The sequence below is a fragment of the Triturus cristatus genome, chromosome 10, assembly GCF_964204655.1.
Source record: "Triturus cristatus chromosome 10, aTriCri1.1, whole genome shotgun sequence".
In the NCBI taxonomy this organism is placed as follows: Eukaryota; Metazoa; Chordata; class Amphibia; order Caudata; family Salamandridae; genus Triturus; species Triturus cristatus.
The window spans coordinates 572,062,896-572,085,069 of NC_140593.1; the positions used below are offsets into that span (position 1 = coordinate 572,062,896).

Consider the following 22,174-nt stretch of genomic DNA (forward strand, 5'->3'; position numbering starts at 1 on the left):
CCACAGCGCAAAACATGTCGACCAAGCTTCACTCTCACTGACACGCACGGGACTGAGAGCAGCAGAGTAATACCTCGACCTCTAACTTATTTTGCTTACAAGAGGTACCCTTGTCTCCCACATACTTGCTTTTTTATCCATACCCCACGGAACTACAAATAAAATTCATTTCATGGTACCGGTGAGGTATTTTTAAGACACTAGCACCACACCTTTCTTTTAGGCCCACACACCCACATGCACAACTGCGGCGTCTCCTAAAAGATCTCCGACAAAGACCCCTCTCGCGGGGCCCGTGGAGGACAGCAGCACCACCCCCATGAGGAGCAACGCCCGATGATGAAGCATGACACTCGCAAGAGTGTGTGAGGGCACTATTTTCAAAAGGAGAAATTCCCCATCTTCATCAGAACAGTAACACACGTAGAGACTATTTACTTTCTTGCAACCATATTGGTTACAGCTTTCCTTGATAGGAACAGTCACCAACCAGTGAGTGCAATTGGTTAATCACTTAGGCCCTGATTACGATGAGTCCCCCGACACAGTTGCGGAATGGGAACGAACTGACGTCAGGTCGGCGGTTCCGACCACATCATTTGGATCTGACCGTGCAGTTGCAAACATCCATTTTTCTATGGGAGCTTGTTCGGCTGGCATAAAATGCCTGCAGCATAAGCTTCCATTAAAAATGGATGTTTCCAAACATCCCAGCACCGTGTGGCAGGCACCTCATGGTGCCTTCCACAGGGTGCAGGGATGTTTAGTGGGGCACCATAGGTGCCCCCCAGGGCCAAATGCGGGGGCCAGGGGGCCATGCTAGGGACCCCCAATTTCAGTTTCCGACAGCCAGTCCATGTCAGGAAGGCCGACATAGATTGGCTGTCAGAAACAGACATCAAAACCCCAATGGTGGAAACACCGTAACAGATTATGAGGCCTTTCCGGCTGGCCAACGGGCTCCTTGAGCATGTTGGATTTCCCGGTCACTTTAAACTCTGTCCGCCGCCATCATAATACAAAAACAACAGTTGATGGACAGAATGCAGAACAATGTCATACATTCACCCCAGTACAGAGATCTGGGCCTAAATCCATCGTTGTTTTGCTCACCATGCCATTCCAGTTTGAACCCAGCCATATGCAAATCAGTCTTGACCCTGTGCCTCATGGGAACAGTCCACCCCGAACTGCCAAGCCAGGTCCTCCCTGGACTGGAACCAAGCATCCTAGGACCGGTTTCGGGGTTTCACCCCTCTTCAGCCAGGATAGCTTGATTCCAGTGGCATGGAGAGCACGGGACTCACGTCTGAGCATACCCGTCCCACTCGGGGTGACAAATGCAAAAACAACAGTTGATGGACAGAATGCAGAACAATGTCATACAGTCACCCCAGTACAGAGATCTGGACCTAAATCCATCGTTTTTTTGCTCACCATGCCATTCCAGTTTGAACCCAGCCATATGCAAATCAGTCTTGACCCTGTGCCTCATGGGAACAGTCCAGCCCGAACTGCCAAGCCAGGTCCTCCCTGGACTGGAACCAAGCATCCTAGGACCGGTATCGGGGTTTCACCTCTCTTAGCCAGTATAGCTTGATTCCAGTGGCATGGAGAGTACGGGACTCATGTCTGAGCATACCCGTCCCACTCGGGGTGACAAATGCAAAAACAACAGATGATGGACAGAATGCAGAAACCGGTCCCAGGATGCTTGTTTCCGGTCCAGGGAAGACATGGCTTGGCAGTTCGGACTGGACTGTTCCCATGAGGCACAGGGTCAGACTGATTTGCCTATGGCCATGTCTGAACTGGGGTGGTAGAGTGAGCTAAAGAATGATGATGGATTAAACCCAGATCAGGTGACTGGGGGTGAGTGTTTGATTTGCTCAAACGCTCCGTCCATCATCCCCTTTGGTATCGCTTTGACCACCCTAAGTTGGCAGGGTATGCCCAGACGTGGGTCCCTTGCTCACTTTGCCACTGGATGCAAGATAGCCTGGCTGATGAGGGTTATGAACCCGAAACCGGTCCCAGGATGCTTGTTTCCGGTCCAGGGAAGACATGGCTTGGCAGTTCGGGCTGGACTGTTCCCATGAGGCACAGGGTCAGGCTGATTTGCATATGGCCATGTCTGAACTGGGGTGGTGGAGTGAGCTAAAGAATGATGATGGATTAAAGCCAGATCAGGTGACTGGGGGTGAGTGTTTGATTTGCTCAAACGCTCCGTCCATCATCCCCTTTGGTATTGCTTTGTTCGCCCTAAGTTGGCAGGGTATGCCCAGACGTGGGTCCCTTGCTCACTTTGCCACTGGATGCAAGATTGCCTGGCTGATGAGGGTTATGAACCCGAAACCGGTCCCAGGATGCTTGTTTCCGGTCCAGGGAAGACATGGCTTGGCAGTTCAGGCTGAACTGTTCCCATGAGGCACAGGGTCAGACTGATTTGCATATGGCCATGTCTGAACTGGGGTGGTGGAGTGAGCTAAAGAATGATGATGGATTAAACCCAGATCAGGTGACTGGGGGTGAGTGTTTGATTTGCTCAAACGCTCCGTCCATCATCCCTTTTGGTATTGCTTTGTTCGCCCTAAGTTGGCAGGGTATGCCCAGACGTGGGTCCCTTGCTCACTTTGCCACTGGATGCAAGATTGCCTGGCTGATGAGGGTTATGAACCCGAAACCGGTCCCAGGATGCTTGTTTCCGGTCCAGGGAAGACATGGCTTGGCAGTTCAGGCTGAACTGTTCCCATGAGGCACAGGGTCAGACTGATTTGCATATGGCCATGTCGGAACTGGGGTGGTGGAGTGAGCTAAAGAATGATGATGGATTAAAGCCAGATCAGGTGACTGGGGGTGAGTGTTTGATTTGCTCAAACGCTCCGTCCATCATCCCCTTTGGTATCGCCATCATAATACGGCGGTCGGACTTTAAACCTACAATGACAGCCGAGAGGTTTTCCCACCACCTTTGTAATTAGGCCCTAAATGTAAAGGCAGCTTGGAAGCCAGATTAGGCATTATTTGATGCAGGCACCTGAGGCTTCATGGGGACAATGAGTTATTCTTTTCCATACTTAATGTCACGGTGTTATGAGCTAAGTTCTCGAAAGTGTACTTTTAATAGACAAATGTTTGCACTAGGCAATGTTTACATATTATTAAAAATATATATGTTGAAAGCACTTGTTTTATCTACTGGATAGGCCAAGGTTTTGTTTGGGTGGGCCAATGTGGGTCCAATTTTTGTAAATTCTGTAAGCCCAAGATTTACATCATATCTTCTTCCAAACAGGCACACACAGCATCTAGAGAGTTATTTTAGAGTAGCAGCTGATGTCTATACTCAACAGCCCAAATCTTGTAATTTCCAGCAGACCAGGCTTTAGCACCAGCACCAGGATTCCAAGCACAGTGTAATAGCTGTTTAAGGTTAAGGAGGTCCCTGTTGCCACATCTGAGCCTTGACATTTCGCACTTGGCAGACAGGCACTGAAAGCTTCATCTGAGCTTGAGCATGAAGGCTGGCTCTGGCTCAGCATGGGTTCCTGTTGGAAGTTCGAGCCCATTATGAGCGAGCTATTATGTACCTTCTGATTGCCACCCTCAATCTCATCAGGATGTGGTGGCACGGCGAGAGCTTCCAACTTTGGAACTGAACAAGCTAGGTTTAAGAGAGCCGTGGGAGGGGGCGTGGTCAAGGGAGCGGGTCTGCCGTGATGTCACCACACGAGCTGTGGAACCACGCCGAAGGAGGATGGTACAACTTGGAAGGCGATAGACATAAAAGATATACTAAGACTTGCACGTTGTTTGCCGAATTCATAGACCAATCAGAATGCCGCGTGAGTGTGGCCGCAGTACTTGCGTACTTAAGGTAGTTAAGACTACTGGTCCGTTTACCGTACATATAGAAGAGGAGTGTTTTTTTTAACTTGTCTAACCATGTAATGGTCGTCGTATGTTTTTCAAAATGTATTCTTATTCCGGAGGATTGGCTGGCTCACCTGTAAAGCAAGCACACCACCGCCTTTCTCCGAGGCGAAGCAGAAATGCCTCTGAGAAAGGCAGCGTCGTTTCCGGATTCGGGGGTGTGTTTTTCTGTTCTCTCCTCTTGCCATTGGCTGGAGGAGATAATCAGAAAAGTAGCAAAAAACACGCCCCCGAATCCGAAAAGGACGGGACCTGTTCGGAGAGACAAACCTCTTCTCCAATGGCTGGCCAGCATTCAAGAGGCCAGCCAATGGAGAAGAGGGGAGAAGAGGGGCGGGTTCAAGCCCCTCTTCTCCAAAACATTAAATCTCCGGACTTCCGGTTCTGCCTTCGGCAGACCGGATGGTCCCGAGACCTAAAAAGGGGACAAAACACTACCAGGGAATTATCGGCCCATCAGCCTTATAGACACAGTACAGAAGGTCGTAGGTATAATGACCTTGGCAAAAATCATAGCCTGGGAGGAAGAAAATAATGTTCTATCTCCTTACCAAGCAGGTTTTCGTAAATTGACTAGCACGATAGACCAGATCTTCCGGTTCATGCTACTGCACTGGAAGACAGTAGAGCTGGCGAAGGGCAGTCTTTATGCTGCCTTCACAGACTTACGTTCAGCTTTCGATCTAGTTCCTCGCTCCCTGTTATGGAAAGTCTGAGCTGAGATGGGCATGCCACTTGAAACTCTATCGCTAGTGATGAGATTGCACGAGTCAAACTCCGCAAAGATCCAGTGGGGGAGACATGGGCAAATATCTGACGAGTTCCCGGTAGAACGGGGGGTACGCCAAGGCTGTGCCATGGCCCCGATGCTCTTCTCCCTTTACATTAATGGAGTAGTGGAGCGTATGTTGTCTGCTTCTGTAGATGCTCCAACACTGGATGGAGTGAAAACGCCAATCCTATTATTCGCAGACGACACGCTTCTTCTATCCAAAACTCCCAGCGGTCTGCAGCGTCCCCTGAATATCTTCGAGGGCTTTTGTATTGATCAAGGCCTAGAAGTAAATGTAGCTAAAACAAAGCTCATGACATTTAATCCCCATTCCAGCTTTAGAGGGAACTTCCTCATGGATGGCCAAAAGGTAGAAATGGTTTCGGATTTTGTCTATCTGGGTATCCACATAGCCAAGGGCGCAAAGTGGGGGAAACACACAGAAATGGCGGCTCTTAAATTTCGCCAAAACACTGGTGCTATAAGTGCTGAACATAAAAGGTCTTTGACCAAACCTATTGCGCCAGCACTTCAAGTATATGAGGCCAAAGCCATTAGCTCGGTGCTCTATGGCTCAGAGCTTTGGGGCTATGGCAATTTAGCACCACTAACGCTCGCCGAAAACAAATTTCTTCGAAACCTTATCGGCCTCCCCAAAAGTACACCCATGAGGCCTCTGCGTTGTGAGTTAGGTAGGAAAGCCATTTCAGATATGGCTAGACTAAGACCCATTTTATACTGGCGGCGCATCTGGGTCTCCCCTGAACTCGCTCACTACGCAAGGGGCTTCCTGGATTTAATTAACTGTGATAAGTTCCATAAGATAGGTTGGCTGGGGGATTTGCGTAGAACGCTGGGGATTCTAGGCATGAATGAGCTATGGGAGAATCCAGAGGAGGCCCTGTTCCCGACTAAAGCAATTATAAAAGCAAAGTATTGGGAAATGGTAGAACATCGGGACTGGAACGAAGCCGATCCTTCTACCATGGAGGGACTATTTCTTGAAGTAAAAGCTTCCCCTTTCCTTGAGCCCTATTGGGACACTATAACCAAACCCCTGGACAGGAAGCTATATTTCCAGCTTAGAGTGGGGTCTCTCCCAATTAGATCACTAACTGGAAGATGGGCCGAGGGTAGTTCTCAAGCCTGCCCAGTCTGTAAAACAAGTACTGAGACCATTGCCCACTTACTCTTTGTGTGTGGGGCTTATTCAGACCCCCGACGTGTCTGGCTGAGGGCTATGTGCAAACAGCTAGGCACGAGAGAGAGTGACATGGCTCTAAGGATTATCTGCACCAGTCCTTCAACATTCATTGCTGTGGCAATTCTATGCGTCTGATGAACATTCTTATAGAAAATGCCGAAAGAAAAGTCCAAAAGGCAGCAGAAGAAGCTGACATTTTGGAAAAAGAAATTGCTGAAATAAACTTGCCTGAAGTAGCCAAAAAGAATTATGCCATTTTAGAAAACATTTTGAACAAATTTGAAGAAGAAACAAAAGAAAAGAAAGCTCGCAAATTAAAACGTGATGAAATAGACTACCGCAATGGTAGAGTATTCACATTTGCCAAAAAATGTGATAACTTGGTTAGACAGGACCAACAATTGACGAGTAGTAGATCATCTCTACTCAGCACAGTGAGTTCTGCCTCATCTAGTAATGTCTCAGTATCAGGAACGGAGGGAATTACAGAAGGGGTGCCTAACGTACTCCCGGGTAACAGTTTTTTACGGGAAGTACAACGTATAAGGATAGGCAACAAAGAGAACAACAACAGAGCGAGAGAGGATTCAGGAGTAAAGCAAGGAGAGGCTGTAGGGGGGGCACTAAATCAAAACACAAGAGAAAGAGTAAATACCAGATCCTGGAGCAAGGTGAAACAATAAATAAAGATAATGAGAGAATACAGGTTATTAACCTATCTGATACTGTTTTGTCTACTGACATGATTTCGGTTCTAAGTAAGGGTATGGGATTTTGCCCATCCCCGGTTTGTGACATGACGAATGTGAAAATAGATCTTTTCAAATTCTCTAGAAACCTTAAATTAAAAAAGTTTTTTGCCACTACTACTGTTCCAAATAAAAAAGGTACCACAGATACTATGGTTGGTGATTTATCTATTCAAGATATAAGAGATAGAGTCTTATTATTATCTATCACGGAAAATGAACAGGACCCCATTACTATGCATAAGGTCCTGCAAGACCTTGACTGTACAACAAACCTAAGGGAGGACAGTGGTCTCAAACTTAAGTCAAAATGGGTTCCACACCTTGCGTCAGGTAACAGCATTGACCTGTTTCATAAAATGGTTGAAAAGGACTTAGATGCTCTTGAAAATACTATTAACCATCGGAAATCTTTCCCCCATGTTGATAATCTAACATCTAAAGAAAGACTTGCACTGAAACAACTGAGGGCAGACTTGTCAATCACAATAAGAGAAGCCGACAAGGGAGGTAATATTGTAATAATGTCTACAGAATATTATGAACAAGAGATACTGAGCCAATTAAACAATACATCATGGTACAAGAAACTCCCTAGTAATCCCATCTTAACTATCAAGACAGTGATTAATGAACAGCTTAAAGAATGGAAAACTGTGGGCTTACTCAGTGATGATGAACTCCGTTATCTCTTGATTGACAAACCCAGATATCCATGCCTTTATACAGTACCTAAAATCCATAAAAATGCTACTTCACCACCCGGCAGACCAATTGTGTCGGGAATTGGTGGACCGACTGAACGTATCTCTGAATTTGTGGACACCTACTTGCAACCTTATGTCCACAATTTACCATCAACTATTCGAGATACGAAACACATCTTAAACACACTTATGGACATAACTTGGGATGAGTCTATGACCCTAGTCACATTGGATGTGGTGTCACTTTACACCAATATATCACATGAGCAAGGCCTATTAGCTTTACGCTATTACTTGGATAAGAGACCTGTTGAATTCCTAGAACATTCACAAATGATAATAGATATGTCACGAATGATTTTAGAACACAATGTGTTTTTGTTTGGGGGAGAGTGGTACCAACAGACGTGCGGTACTGCGATGGGTTCCAGATTTGCGCCGTCCTTTGCCTGCCTCTTCATGGGGTGGTTCGAGGCGGTGCACATCTGGGGCCCATCTGGCACGAGATGGCAGGAATATATAATGTTTCTTGGTCGTTACATAGATGACTGTCTTCTAATATGGACAGGTAGTATTGATGAACTTAATGCTTTTTTTGAACATCTAAATAACAACTCATTTAATATGAAATTTACAATGGCCTACAGCAAACAAAGAATTGTGTTTCTAGATGTGGAACTTTTTGTTGAAGACATGTGCATTTACAGCCGTATGCACAGAAAAGAGACAGCATGTAATTCAGTTCTGCATGCAGCAAGTGCTCATCCTAGGACGCAAATTAATTCGATTCCCTATGGAGAATTTCACAGAGCACGTCGTAACTGTAGTAAGGATACTGATTTTATTAACTGTGCAACAGATATTGAAGTGAGATTTTTGGATAGGGGTTATGATCAAAATATAATTGAGAAGGCAAAAAAACGAGCTAGTCTTCTCAACAGAAATGATACTTTAAAATCACATCATAACCCTAAGGGTAGACAAGAACAGCTAGTGAGAATGATAACAAATTTCCACCCTTGGTCTCATAAAGTGTTTAATATACTCAAACGCCATTGGAGTCTTCTCACATCAGACTCTGACCTTAACAAAATCCTGACCAATTACCCAAGTCTTACCTACCGTAAAGGTTTAACAATTCGTAATATGGTCAGCCCAAGCTATCCTAAGAAAAAAGTTGATACTATCTCTTGGCTACAGAGTAGAAGCTTGGGTTTTCATAAATGCGGAGATTGCAGTATGTGCAAACATGCTTTATCAGGAATTAAAGAATTCACATATAATGGATCCAGGAAATTTCACATAACCCAGTATATCAATTTTAATACCAAATTTGTCATCTATGTCATTATCTGCAAATGCTCAATGATTTATGTGGGCAGTACGGTTAGGAACCTTAAAATTCGAATTGCGGAACACTTCAGAGCATTGAAGAATATGGATGACAGATACCCTATAGTTCATCATGCCTTAGAATGCTCAGAGCAGAACAAACAACAGAACTTTAAATTTCATGCACTGGAATCAGTACCAAGTGACATTAGAGGTGGAAATCGAGAACTAAAGCTGCGGCAGTCTGAAGCACGCTGGATTCTGAGGTTACATGCGGTGAATATGGGGATTAATATTGAAAATGAATTACAGTACTTTTTGGGTACATAACTGAATGTGTATCTCTATTACTCCTGTTCACGTAAGCCTCAGACAATGATGTTAGCTTCAAACAACACTGTTAAATATGGAACAATTACTGTGAATAACCCTTTGCAACTTTACTATGTGCTTTCTCTTTTAGCCTTTCTATGAGTTTACTGGATAACTGTAATATCTTGTTCTATGACAGTGTATACAAAATACTATGTTGTGCATTACAGTATGCCTTGCCTCACAGTGATCTTGCTATGGTGGGGTCACATTTGGTTTCTGGTAACTCATCTTTTTCCTTTCCTTTCTTTTTCTTTGGAGCTAATAATTTACTAAATAGATAATTAGTAGCTTGTATATTGCATACCTATCGATTGTTCAACCATCTTAAATTACTTTAGTTCGAGAATGATTCTGACAGAAATGCGTGTTTAGCTTCAGAATTTAGTTATGAATTACTTCTGTGAGTGAACACTCTATATTAACGCCACTGGCGTCTCAGTCCTTCCTAAGATGGCGCGTTACTCAGAAACCTTAATTTTGACGCGATAATCCCGATCCAATATGGCGCGCCAATTTCGATGTACTGGTAGCCAGCAACTGTTATGAGAAGAAATTAGGTAATGGCAGCCTTCTCTTATAAATATATTGTTTATTTTAGGCTTTGCCTTATTCAGTTTAATTTATTAGTATGATTTACGCTGTTCGTTGAATCACATTATGTACCGTTCTAATATGGCGCTCATCGGAAGCATGATTACCAAACTACAGAGTCCGTTATCTAATTGGACTATTTATTTCCATACCAACATGGCGCTCATTGCTGACGCCGAGATGATTACACGAGGTCGAGATATCGGACCGTTCTGAACGCACTGAGGTAAGCGCAGTTCAAGTCCGATGGGATAATTTAAGATATATCAACCGTTCGAGGTGTTAATTTGTGACGGAATATTAGAACATGGAGATGCTAATATAATTAAGCATAGGAGCCTATAGGGCTCTATGAATTTGTGTTGCCATTACTTCACGGTTTTACTTTATTTTGTTAGTGGCACTATACCAATATTATATTATCTCATGGCCGTCTGCTGGCGGTATTAGTCTGCTTATGGATTACAGCTGACAGTTTTTCCGAACTAGTGTCCTTGGCATAAAGCGGATAGTGCGGTAAAGTACGGTTTTCTTCCTACCTTAGGTCACATGACTGATTACTAGAGCTGAATACTACAGATCGTTACACTTGAGGAATTGGAAATAAGCCAGCAGCCTGAGACTTTACTGGTACGCTCTTTAATATTTATACTACTGGCGCTTAACAGAGGATTTTACTCTTGATTGAATACCATTTATGTTGATAATTTTCTTGCTTATTTGTAGTATATGGACGCAGTATTAGGCTTCTGGATTTATTAGACAAAGCCCTTGATCACACCAAGTATTGGTGAGTTTAATGTATTATCTGTTCGAATTTTAAAGCATTAATAAAGATTACTAGGTCACACTTGGCATTGACTTAACTTTACTGGCAGGTCACTTGGAATTAGGTGTCTTATTAAATATCTCTTTTTTCTTCGGCCTCTACTTAGGGCACTAGTGTCTAAGTTAGTAGTTGTCTTTTTCTCAAGGTATATACAGCTTCTTGACCTTACTTGACTCTTGATATTCACATCTATTGGTTTTTCATTGGGTTCTCTTCTAATAATTTTTACTCCCCTTCTGGCGTTTCGCTTCCTTTCCTACAATCACTGATTATAACCCTTACCTTTCGGTGAACTTACACATCATATGTCTTGCTCCGACCATCACGTTTATCTATTAGGTTTAACTGGTACAATGAATTGTACAATTAGCATTATAGTTTTTGATGTCAGTACAGTTGCATGTATGTTTTTTGACTAGTAATAAACACTTATGGAATTTGGTTATTTTTTTGCCTGCAGCCCTGATGAAGTCCATGACCTAATATAGTCAGGACGAAACACGTGTTGGCTGGCAGGGGGCTTGCAACGAAGAAGCTTTGTCAAGAAATAAAGACAAGACTTGAACAGCTGGAATTTAATTTGAGACTTTTTTTGATGTGCACTGTGACCATTACTTGAATCTTACTCTGAACCCTATTGCTCGGTTTTCATAAATTGTTGATGTTTAAGGTAAACACTGTTTGCCTAAATTACGACGTTGGTGGTCGTCGTATTGCTAACCTAGTAGCAAGGGTTCTCATTTACACAAGTACCAATACTACATTTCCCAGCGCAAATTGTCCCTACCACTGTGGTTTCTTTTCTTCATTGCTGTGGCAGTTGCTAAATTTCTGGGCTGGGCTTGGGCCATTAGAAGGAAATCTCTTGCCTAATAGCAGGCTAGGTGAAACGAATTTAGACCATTGCCCGCCCTCCCAGTCAATGAGAATTTAGTCTCTTTGTGTTTATACTGGCTAAACAACTGCATGATCTTTAGTTTCTATTGATGAATTTTAATATTATTGATGTCATTACGTTTTATTATTTTAAAGATTTTATAAGAGATTGTAAATATGTTATAAAAGTTTCATGCTTTTATGAGTTTTTACCTCGAATAAAGCAATAAAACTGGAACTGGTATATACAATGCTTCCCCTGTAGGTCCTTATGTATTGTAGGTGGCTGGGGTCTTTGTGGTGAGCCTGAGACGTATGGGGACAGATATGTGAAACGGTCCTTTGTCAATGCATAATGTACGATTTATGACGCCACTCCCTCTAGAGGCACGATGAAAACGGCTCAATTGCTGTGCTGTTCTGAACTGTGCTTGTGTAAGGTTGTGAAAATATTAATAAAAATAATAATAATTAAAAAAACAAAGATGGAAGCTGCGGAGGCTACTTTAAAAACCTCCGCCCACTGCCTTCACCTGACAAAAGCTAAGACAAGTTAAAAATGGCTTACAAAAATAAGGTTATAGCAATGGGGCATTCCCTGACTGTGTGATTATAAGCGGCAGGTGAGCAGAGAGGATAAATACCGCCTGCTGATGCCAGCGAGGCTAGTTAGGGGAGCCTTGCCTGCAGGTAAAATACAAATATACGGGGAATACAAACATATTTAACTGGTATGCATCACAAACCTGGCAGGAGTTGTGAAAGTAAAGACACGGGCTGAAGTGCCACTTAAATGTACGTTTATGGAGGAGGAGCCTAGCGCGCATCCAAGATGGTCGCGTGAGCACAGGGCTCCCCGGACCCTTTCTGCTCCTCGGAATAAATCCTGAGACTATCCTGATTTGGTGTATGGAATCTGGGAGATGAAGACCAGCTGATCATATATCTCTTTTCGAAACTCTAATCGGACCTGGGAATCCTGAGTTATCGTCGCCGGAACTTTTGGGACCCACCCGACGGAGGTGGCCGTGGTGAAGGTGACCCGTGGGGCCGGGCTGCAATTGAACAACAGCGGCCTCAGCGCGGCGCCAGTTACCGATTCTGCACTTTCGGTTTCGGTTTTGGCCTTCAGGAGATCGGCTGGCGTGCGTGCTTAAGGTGGCGAGGTGCCTCCTGGGCCTCTGCCCGAGGTTTGCTTCCACCTACTGGCGGGTCTGACGCCTCCGACCCCTACACCGGCAGTTTGTGGTCCTTTCGCTGGCACCCGCGCACCCCTTGATCGGAGGTCCCATTGAGTGACTGCGCTCACATGGCGGGCAAAGGGGGTCCGGAGGGGCGCAAGACCAAGGCTTCACTACGCGGGGGAGCGGTCCAGAGCAACAACATGGACCGCTATACCCAGGGCAGGGGGTCCCCTGGCGCTGCTGGCCTCTCCCCGGATGCTGCGGGGGGAGGCACGACCGTCGCTGCGGAACCTTCCCTACAGGACATTATGGGCGCCATCGAGGGCATCAGGGAAACTATCGCGACGCAATATGAGGCCCTGGCCCGTAAGATCGACACTGTCGCGATCGACGTCACCCTGATTCGGGCCGACCTCTCTAAAACCAACGAAAAGGTCCAGGCCCTTGACACACGGACCTCCACCCTGGGTGCGGAGGTGTCGGATCTGCGGGCCGCGCTTGGGGACATTAGAGTGGTCAACGACCATATGGCCCGGCGGCTTGAGGACTTCGAGGGACGGGCCCGACGCAACAATATCCGCATCATTGGGGTACCGGAGTCCTCCGACAGCCGCCCGGTGGACCTCGTGGTCGAGGAACTTATCCTGCAGCAGCTGTCCCCGGTTGGCCTAAGCAAATTCTTCGCTGTGGAGCGGGCCCATCGAGTTCCTGGCGGCCGGCCGCGGCCGGGGGCCCCCCCGAGGCCTATCGTGGCTAAACTGTTCCACTACAGGGACCGCGATGCTATTCTGCAGGCTTCACGGACCCGTGGCCCGGTCCGCTACGAGAACTCGACCATCAACTTTTACCCGGACTTCACGCAACTGGTCCAGAAACGGCGGATGGGATTCCAAGGGGTGAAGCGCCGTCTCCGCGAGCTAGGCCTGAAGTATTCGATGCTCTACCCGGCGAAACTTCGAGTGGAGCATGGAGAGCGGACAGTCTTTTTTGACACTCCTGTGGCCGCAAGTGACTGGCTGGACTCGCTGCCGGACGGGGGTGGCCGGCCCGGGCCCTCTGGGGGCACCGCAGGTGACGGGTCCCCTTAGACTGACTTTTGGTCCTTGCTTTTGCGGTTTTGCACTGCACAGTTGGGTCTTACTTCTTTTGCATACTGTGTTTTACCAGGACCCGTGAGGGGTGCGGGCGGGTTCGGGTCCCTTTCCTCCTCCGGGGTCTTTTTGTAGAATGGGGTTAGTGGGGCGACAGGCACACTGCAAGTTGGGGGGGGTCTTTGGCCCGCAGGGGTGCAGGGTGGGGGGCGTTGGACTTGGGGTGGGGTTGGGGGGGAAGAGGGGTTGTTTAGTTGTGTGTTTTTTGTTTACAGGGCGAGGTATTGATTTTTATCCATATTTGGGAGCGGTGCTGCGGGCTGGGGGCCTCTTGCTCTATTGGAGGGGATGGGGGGAGACGGGTTGAGGCTTATGTCTTGGAACGTCAATGGGTTGGGGGACCGTATTAAGCGGGGTGTTGTACTGCAATATTTGCGTCGTTTGACTCCTGATGTGGTGTTTCTCCAGGAGACGCATTTGGTCGGCAATGTCTGCCATGCGATGAACAGGGGGGGATACCGCCTCGTAGCCCATTCTGGTTTCACAACTGGCTCCAGGGGGGTGGGCATTCTCCTGCGAACCTCCCTTCCGGTGGAGATCACGAGGATAGTCTCGGATGACAGAGGGCGCTATGTGTGTCTGATTGGGAGGTGGGAGGGGCAGCCCCTTATCCTGGTTTCAGTCTACGTCCCCCCGGGCCTCCAGAACTCCACCTTTACTGATTTGGGTCGAATGCTGCTTGACCTCCCGGACGGCCTCCTGCTCATGGGCGGGGACTTTAATTCTGTGGTTTCGGGTGAACTGGATCGTCACCCACCGAGGACCCTCCCCGCTGCCCAGTCATGGCTGGGTGGGATGTTGGAGACCTTCGGCTTGGTGGATAGTTGGAGACTAATGCATCCGACCCAGTGCCAGTTCACCTTTCATTCGGGGGCGCATGGGAGTCTCTCCAGGTTAGACTACTTCCTTATGCCCGCGGCGCAGACTGGTCGGATTCGAGAGGTCAGACACCTGGCGCGTGGTATCTCCGACCATTCTCCGCTGTGGCTTCTCTTTGACACCGGGTCGCGGTCCGCGGGGCGGATAGCTCCCATTAACCCCTGGTACCTGCGGGACCCTGTGACTCGTGACAGCCTGGTTAAGGCCATGGACCAATACTTCAGTGAAAACGAGGGGTCGGTGTCGTCTGCATTGTCCCTTTGGGAAGCCTTTAAAACTGTTATACGCGGACACGCCCTCGCCCAGATAGTGGTGGCCAAGAAGGTTAGGAGCGAGGCGGTGGTGAAGCTGGAGACTGACGTCTCGGGGCTGGAGTCGGCCTTGGAGGCGAATGTTACTCCGGACGGGCTACATGCCCTTAGCCTGAAACAGTTCGAATATAGGTCCCTGGTCACTGACGCGGCCAAAACTATGTATAGGGAACAGCAGGGCCGATTGTATGACGCGGGGGACAAGGCGGGAAAGTTGATTGCGTGGCTGGACAAAAAGGAGAGAGTGAATCGTGTGGTCCCCGAGTTGCGTGCTGCGGATGGTGTGTGTGTGACTGAGCCGGATGAGATTGTGGAATGCTTCGCTGACCACCTCCGGGCGGTGTACTCCCCGGTGACTGACAGGGACGAGGATGACTCTCGCCTCCTACTGAGAGATATTGCTCTGCCCGGCCTGTCCGTTGAGGACCGGGAGCGGCTGGACGCCCCTTTATCGTCGGATGAAATAGCGACCGCGATTCGTTCCCTTCGCTCGGGCAAGGCTATGGGTCCTAACGGTCTGCCCATTGAACTATACAAATTGCGTCCTGATAAGCTTGCGCCCTTCCTCAGCCGCATGTTCCGCGACTCTCTTGCGGCGGGTTCCCTTCCGGCCGACCAGCGCTTGGCCACTATAGTCGTTCTCCCCAAGGAGGGCAAGCCGCGTGACCGCTGTACCTCTTACCGGCCTATTTCACTGCTCAATGCGGAGCCTAAAATCCTGGCGAAAGTCCTGGCCAATCGATTGCTGAGTGTCGTGTGCGACCTTATTCATCCGGACCAATGCGGCTTTATCCCGCACCGCAACACCGCTCTTAACTTGCGGCGTCTGCATGGGGTCCTCGCCAGGGCGGAGCTCCTCACCGAACCGGCCGTGCTGGTTTCTTTGGATGCCACGATGGCATTTGACACTATTGAGTGGCCATTCCTCTGGGCCGTCTTGGATAAATTCGGCTTTGGAGAGGGATTTATTGGCTGGGTGAGGCTCCTTTACACGGGACCCATGGCTCAAGTGGTGGTGAATGGGCGGGTCTCTCGGCCCTTTGCCCTCGGCAGGGGCACGAGGCAGGGGTGCCCGTTGTCCCCGTTGCTTTTTGCTCTCGCCCTGGAGCCACTCGCTGCCTGGCTCCGTTGGGAGCCCTCGCTTAGAGGGATCCGGTGGGGCCCGGGCTTTGAAGATCGGGTCTCGCTGTATGCGGACGACATTCTCCTGTATCTCACCTCACCGCGGCAGTCACTCAACGTCCTCTTTGACGTTCTGACCTCCTTTGGGAACAATTCGGGTCTCACGATCAATTGGTCTAAATCCTGCGTTTATCCCATCGCTGGTGGTCCTCCTCTCTTGCCGCCTCGGCTCCCGATTCAAATATCTCTGAGCGGCTTTAAGTACCTGGGGATATACGTTTCGCTGGACCCGGTGGCTCGTTACGAGCAGAATCTTCTGCGTCCACTTCGGCGACTGCGTGAGGACACGGCCCGGTGGTGCAGGCTGCCCCTGTCCCCGCTGGGTCGGTCCGCGCTGTTTAAAATGATGTCCCTTCCCAGGTTCCTCTATGCACTCCAGAACTCCTTCGACGTTATCCCAGTGGCCTACTTTCGGGAGGTGGAGAGCCTGCAGAGGAGACTGGTGTGGAACGGCCGGGCGCGTATTGCTCTTGCCAAGCTCGCTCTCCCCTGGTATGACGGGGGCATCGCGCTTCCTGACATTCGCAGGTACTATTGGGCCTCGCAGCTATCTGCCATTAACCACGCCACGTATGCGCCCGGCTTGAATCCGGCGTATGAGATGGACAAGTTCCTGCTTCCCGGCGGGAACTACAACAGGGCACTTTATTCCCGCCTGGCTGACCGGACCCTTACGGGTCCTACTAAGATTGCTGTGCGGACCTGGAGGGCTGCCACTGCGGCCATGGGCTGGAGTGAGCGAATGACATGTGCTACTCCCTTGTTTGCCTCCGACCGCCTGGGCAGCTTGTGGACCACCAAGGGGTTTGACCAGTGGGACACGATTGGTATCAGCAAAGTGGGAGACCTGTGGCACAAGGGCACGGTCAAGACTTTCGCGGTGCTCCAGGCCGAATACGAGCTGACCGACAGGGAGTTCTTCCGCTACGCCCAGGTTCGACACGCCCTGCTCTCGGTCTTCGGGGAGGGGACCAAGATCCCTGTTTCCTCGCCCCTCGAGGACCGCGTACTTGACGGACATGTCCCTGATAGTACTATTTCTTTAATTTATAAAAAATTGATTAATCACCGGGCGGATCTCCTGGTGCGCCTTCGGGAGGCTTGGACTGGGGATGGGGTCGAATTGGATGACGAAGACTGGCAGTCTGCACTGTCGTCCCCCAAGGAGGTTGCCATTCCGGCTCGTCTCCGGTTGGTACAGCTCAAGATTCTCCACCGGGTGTATGTTACGGGTCCGCGCTTGGTCGCGATGGGATTTTCCGACGACGGGCTCTGTAAACGAGGCTGCGGGCTCAGCGCCACCTTTCTTCATATCCTTTGGGAGTGTCGCGAGGTGGCGGACTACTTGCGCCGGGTCCACACGGTTATGGGACAGGTCACCGGGGTTGTGCTGCTGCCGGAGGTGCGTCGCTGTGTCCTGAATGTGTGGGAGCCCAATGACTACAATGCGGCTCAGACTCGGTGGGCGGCCCTAGGGAACATGATTGCCAAGAGGGATATAGCGCAACTTTGGGGCGCTCAACGGCCGCCCACCGTGTCAGTATGGAAGGAGAACATGGACTGGTGTATGTTTCGGGAGAAGACAGTGTATGTGGCCCGTGGCAAGCCGGGGGCATGGGGTAGAATTTGGGGTCAGTGGAATGCGTATCGCGGAGGCATCTGTACGCCCCCCCTGGTAGACACTGATATCGCCATGTCCCCCTGACCCTTGACGGCTCCTGGCGCTTTTTGTAACAACTCCATATGGACGTTCATCTCCCTTGATCCCCTTCCCCCCCCCCTCCGTCCCCGGCCTCCCGGTACTCCTCTCTTTAGCGGATTGCTCGAATGTTCTGACTGGAGTTTCCCGGGGGGAGCCTGAACCGCACCGGTATCCCTCGTAACTCGCCTTTTGTTTTTATTGTTTTTCCTTTTGTTTCTGTTACTGTTGGACTGATGCTTGCTGTTCTTCGAGAACTATCTTGAGCCACTGCGGGGCAGTGCCCTGGGAACGGACTGCAGCCTTGATATGTATATATTTCCTTATGTACCTAGCGGCCGGCCCGGGTGGTTGTAGGCCCATACTTGTAACCGAATTATTGTTCAATAAAAACTTTTTCAAAAAAAAAAAAAAAAAAAAAAAAAAAAATGTACGTTTATGCTTGCACGTGAAATGTGTTTTTCTATTTCTTGCCTCATCTGATACCTTGCAGACATACTTGACTGTTGTGACACTATCCCGTGAGTTATCATGCAATTTGTCATTACCTCTTCTAATTGAACAAACATTAGACAATACCATATTTCTGGCTTGGATATACTAACGCATGAGAACACATGAATGCACAAATGCGGTTTTCATTTGTTATCACATTGAAGGCATCACTTTCACCATTACATACTTTTTTGTGTGAATACTTTAACTATACAGCTTCTGGCAAATCCTCTGTTAGGACATGTGGCAGGCCCAGCTGTCTTGCCTGCCTCATGTCCTAAGAAATTAATACATTAAAAACATACAGAGAGGTGTTTGGGTCAGTACCGTTCACCCATTGGTCGGTTCAACTGTCATTCACATCTTGCTTCTGTCCAAGACGGCATAGGGCATGGGTTAGCCGACTTCATCTCTAGACTCTTGCAATGTTTTTGCCTGCATTTTGTCTCATTACATGACAATAGCTTGTATCATTACACATGACCATCTGCCTAAAAGAACAGCACCTCAGAACCAGGACTGGTGAGCAATATTTTACAAATGCTTTCCTCCACCCTGTTGTCTCTTCCATCTTAGTTCAAACGTGTTTTTGGTCATCCTTATGTGTTTCAAATATTCCTTGAGTAATTCAAAGCCATAGTACTTTTTCTTTGCAGAACACAAATATTATTTTCCTGTGTTCTGCATTAAAACTATAAAGGGTTCCTACACATGTTCTAAGTGCACCAGCCAGCTAAGAAGCATCTTTACTGTTCTATTTAATGTGTATGTGATCGTTCATTTATATTGGGATATATGGCAGGTGCATTAAAGTGGCAGAATGATTTCTTTTTTATGGTTTGTGTCATGTTCTTGCAATCCAAATACACAAAATAAACCATGCAACCAGTTTAACCAGGAATGGCCAACTGAACGTTGTGCAGCTTAACGCCAACAAATTGTATTTTAACTTTGTTTTACTGCGAAACCTTTATGGCCTGTGGACGATATAAAGTATGAGAACTTTACTGGCTGAGAACTTTACTGGCGTTGCCAACGTGCTCGGTTTACAAAGACTTCTATATGTTGAACTGTTTTGTGTATAGAAAACAACCTTAGCATTAAGGGCCTCATGTAGGTAGCCAAATACCGGTCGGTAACGGCCGATTTTCGGTAAATATGCCGTTACCGACCGGTATTCAGACAAGTGAGATGTAGGAGTCCAAAAACCAATTTTCGGTAAATATTAGGCGGTAAATACCGATTCATATTTACCGAATTCCAAAATACCGAATCAGAGTTACCGAATACATAATTAACGAATCGGTAAATATGAAGTGGTAAATATGAAGTGGTAAAAATGAAAATGACATGTAGGAGCACTCGGTAATTAAGAAATCCAAGAAAATCGGTAAATTAGAGTCGGTAATTAACACGGATTGAAAGCAGGTGGTAACCATCAACAATGCATATTAGCAATCCCAAAATGCTACAGCGTGGACAACATGGCCGCTATGTACGTCATTGCAAGGCGCCTACGTCTACAGGCAGCAGGACTGAGGGCGTGGCGACGGGAGGAACAAATCTACAGACAGCGCATCACACTATTCCAGCTGACTGATGCAGAGATACATGAGAGGTACAGGCTAGACCCCGAAACCATCATGGACTTAATCAGGGACCTACAGCCACTCCTGGACCATCCAATAAGAAGGGCGCACGCCATACCCCCACATGTGCAGGTGCTCTGCAGCCTACATCTGCTGGCATCCGGCAGTTATCAGGTGGTGATAGCTGCGGTGGGTGGGGTATCCCAGAGTTGCCTGTCACGTTTCTTCAGGAAGTTCCTGGATGCCATGATGCAGAGAATGCACCACTACATAAGCTTCCCAAACACACAGGCTGCACTGCAGAAAACAAAAACAGACTTTTATCACATGGCACAGTTCCCCCATGTCATCGGCTGTATTGATGGTACACACATCCCAATCTGTCCACCAGCTGATACAGAGCACATCTACAGGAACAGGAAGTCCACCCACTCCATCAATGTGCAGGTGATCTGTGATGCAGGGAACATCATCACAGATATTGTTGCAAAGTTTCCTGGGAGCACCCACGACTCTTACATCTTCCAGAATAGTGGGATCTACACACGACTGAGTGCCGGAGAATTCGGAGAGGGATACCTGCTAGGTAAGTAACAGTGACGCCCCTTGAAACCTGCAAATCATAGTGTATAGAGGCATGTTACTGATGGTTCCCTTTTACTCATCCAGGCGACAGTGCATATGCATGCCGGTCATTCATCCTCACTCCCTACCTACACCCAGCAACCCAGAGTGAGAGACGATACAACGTGGCACACAAAACAACACGCAATGTGGTGGAGCGCACGTTTGGACTACTGAAGAGCAGGTTCCGCTGCCTGCACAAGAGCGGAGGCGCACGCCAGTACAAACCCATCACCTGCTGCAAGATTATTGCCACTTGTGCAATGCTGCACAACCTTGCCACGAAAAAAGGTACAGATGTGGAACTGACATATTTTGAGGACAACGAGGATGAGTCAGGCCAGCCAGAGGGCAACGCAGCTAGAGTGCCAACTGCAATCGATGGGAGAGAGAGACGGGCAGATATCACATGCAACTATTTCTGAGTAAGTAAGGGGACACAGCGAGTTGTGAGAAGTCCTGACGTAGTTTTAATGTGGCACCATGCCATGAACACATGAACAGGCCAATCTGGCAATATACCATCTATACAAGGAGTATGTCCAGGGTTACGTCACCCAATGGGAAGTGGCTAAGCAGGGCTACATCAATGTTTGCGCATACGCGCTGCAGTGGTGGATTGCACGGCCTGTGCATCCTCACTAGAGCCAACCCCAAGCCGCCTGCTGCTCCTGCGTGCTTCTGGGACGGGGGGTGTGATGCTGCTGCTGGTGTCGATGCTCTCCGCAGCATCCCCTGCAGCAGTTGTCGACGCCTGACTAGTCAATAGCACCCCTAGTGCACTTGTCACCTGCACCATCCCCCGAGACAGGTCGCTGCAGCACTGTGTTAGGCCCTCCTGCATCGTCACAGAGCGCCGGCACAGTAGAGAAGTCGCAGTTGCCAGACGGTTGAGTGCCCTGCTGGTAGTGTCCCTTCTCTGGCGTTCCCGGCGCCGTGCTTCGATGTCATCATCTAATTTGCTGCACAACTGCTGGATTGACTGGGACATGTCCCGAATGCCCGCAGCCATGCCGCTAATGTTGGTGTCCATGTTGACTAGTGTTGTCGTCATCACCCGCATGTGCCTCTGGACTGACATGACTGCCTTTGATTGCAGGCGCTGTTGCTTCAACATTTGGCCCTCGAGCCCCAAGAAGACACCATGGCCGTCAGTGGGTGCTGGTGGACTCTGGACACGCGACCTGCGGCGCCCTCTTGCTTCCGTCTGTGCTGCCTGTGAGGTGTGGGGCACAGTGGCATGGCTCCCTTCCTGGGGCCCGGTGCGGTCTTCTGGGCCCATGCTGTCGTCTGACGAGGTGTCTAAGGCTCGTAGCCTGGCTGCTGGACGCCTCCTCATTCTCACACCTGCAAGCGGAGATGTGGCCGGTGAATCGAACATGAGTGGCGATGCTGGCTCTGGTGGTGGTGATGCTGGCTCTCGGTGAGGTGATGCTGGCTCTGTGTGCGGCGAGGCTGGCTGTGTTGGTGGTGCGGCTGCCAGTGGGCCTGCTCCCTGGTCTGAACTGGTGCTGGCTAGAGGTGATTTATGTGGCCGGTGTGCCGTCTCTCCTGCAGCATGCCCTGTCCTGCATGATGTCACATCTGTGGACAGAAATACAACATTGGCTCAGTGTCCCCGAAGGGCTGCATTGCAAGCGTCACAACAAATCATTTCACATTCCAATATGTCCCCTGTCTCCTTGTGCCTCG

At 48.6% G+C, this 22,174-nt stretch overlaps 1 protein-coding gene across 6 annotated transcripts in view; it reads right to left on the reverse strand.

The window, feature by feature from the left end:
• LOC146789752 (uncharacterized) overlaps positions 1–22,174 on the reverse strand; it is a 273,763-nt gene that overhangs the window by 16,451 nt on the left and 235,138 nt on the right. For 3 of the 6 annotated variants that reach the window (XM_085632087.1, XM_085632090.1, XM_085632089.1), the window contains one exon: positions 20,936–22,066. The exons of the other annotated variants lie outside the window; for them this stretch is intronic. In XM_085632087.1, the coding sequence (XP_085488213.1) occupies positions 21,069–22,066 (998 nt within the window). In that variant the 3' untranslated portion in view covers positions 20,936–21,068. Of the gene's footprint in view, positions 1–20,935; positions 22,067–22,174 lie in introns of those variants that run through there. 6 annotated transcript variants of the gene reach the window in all.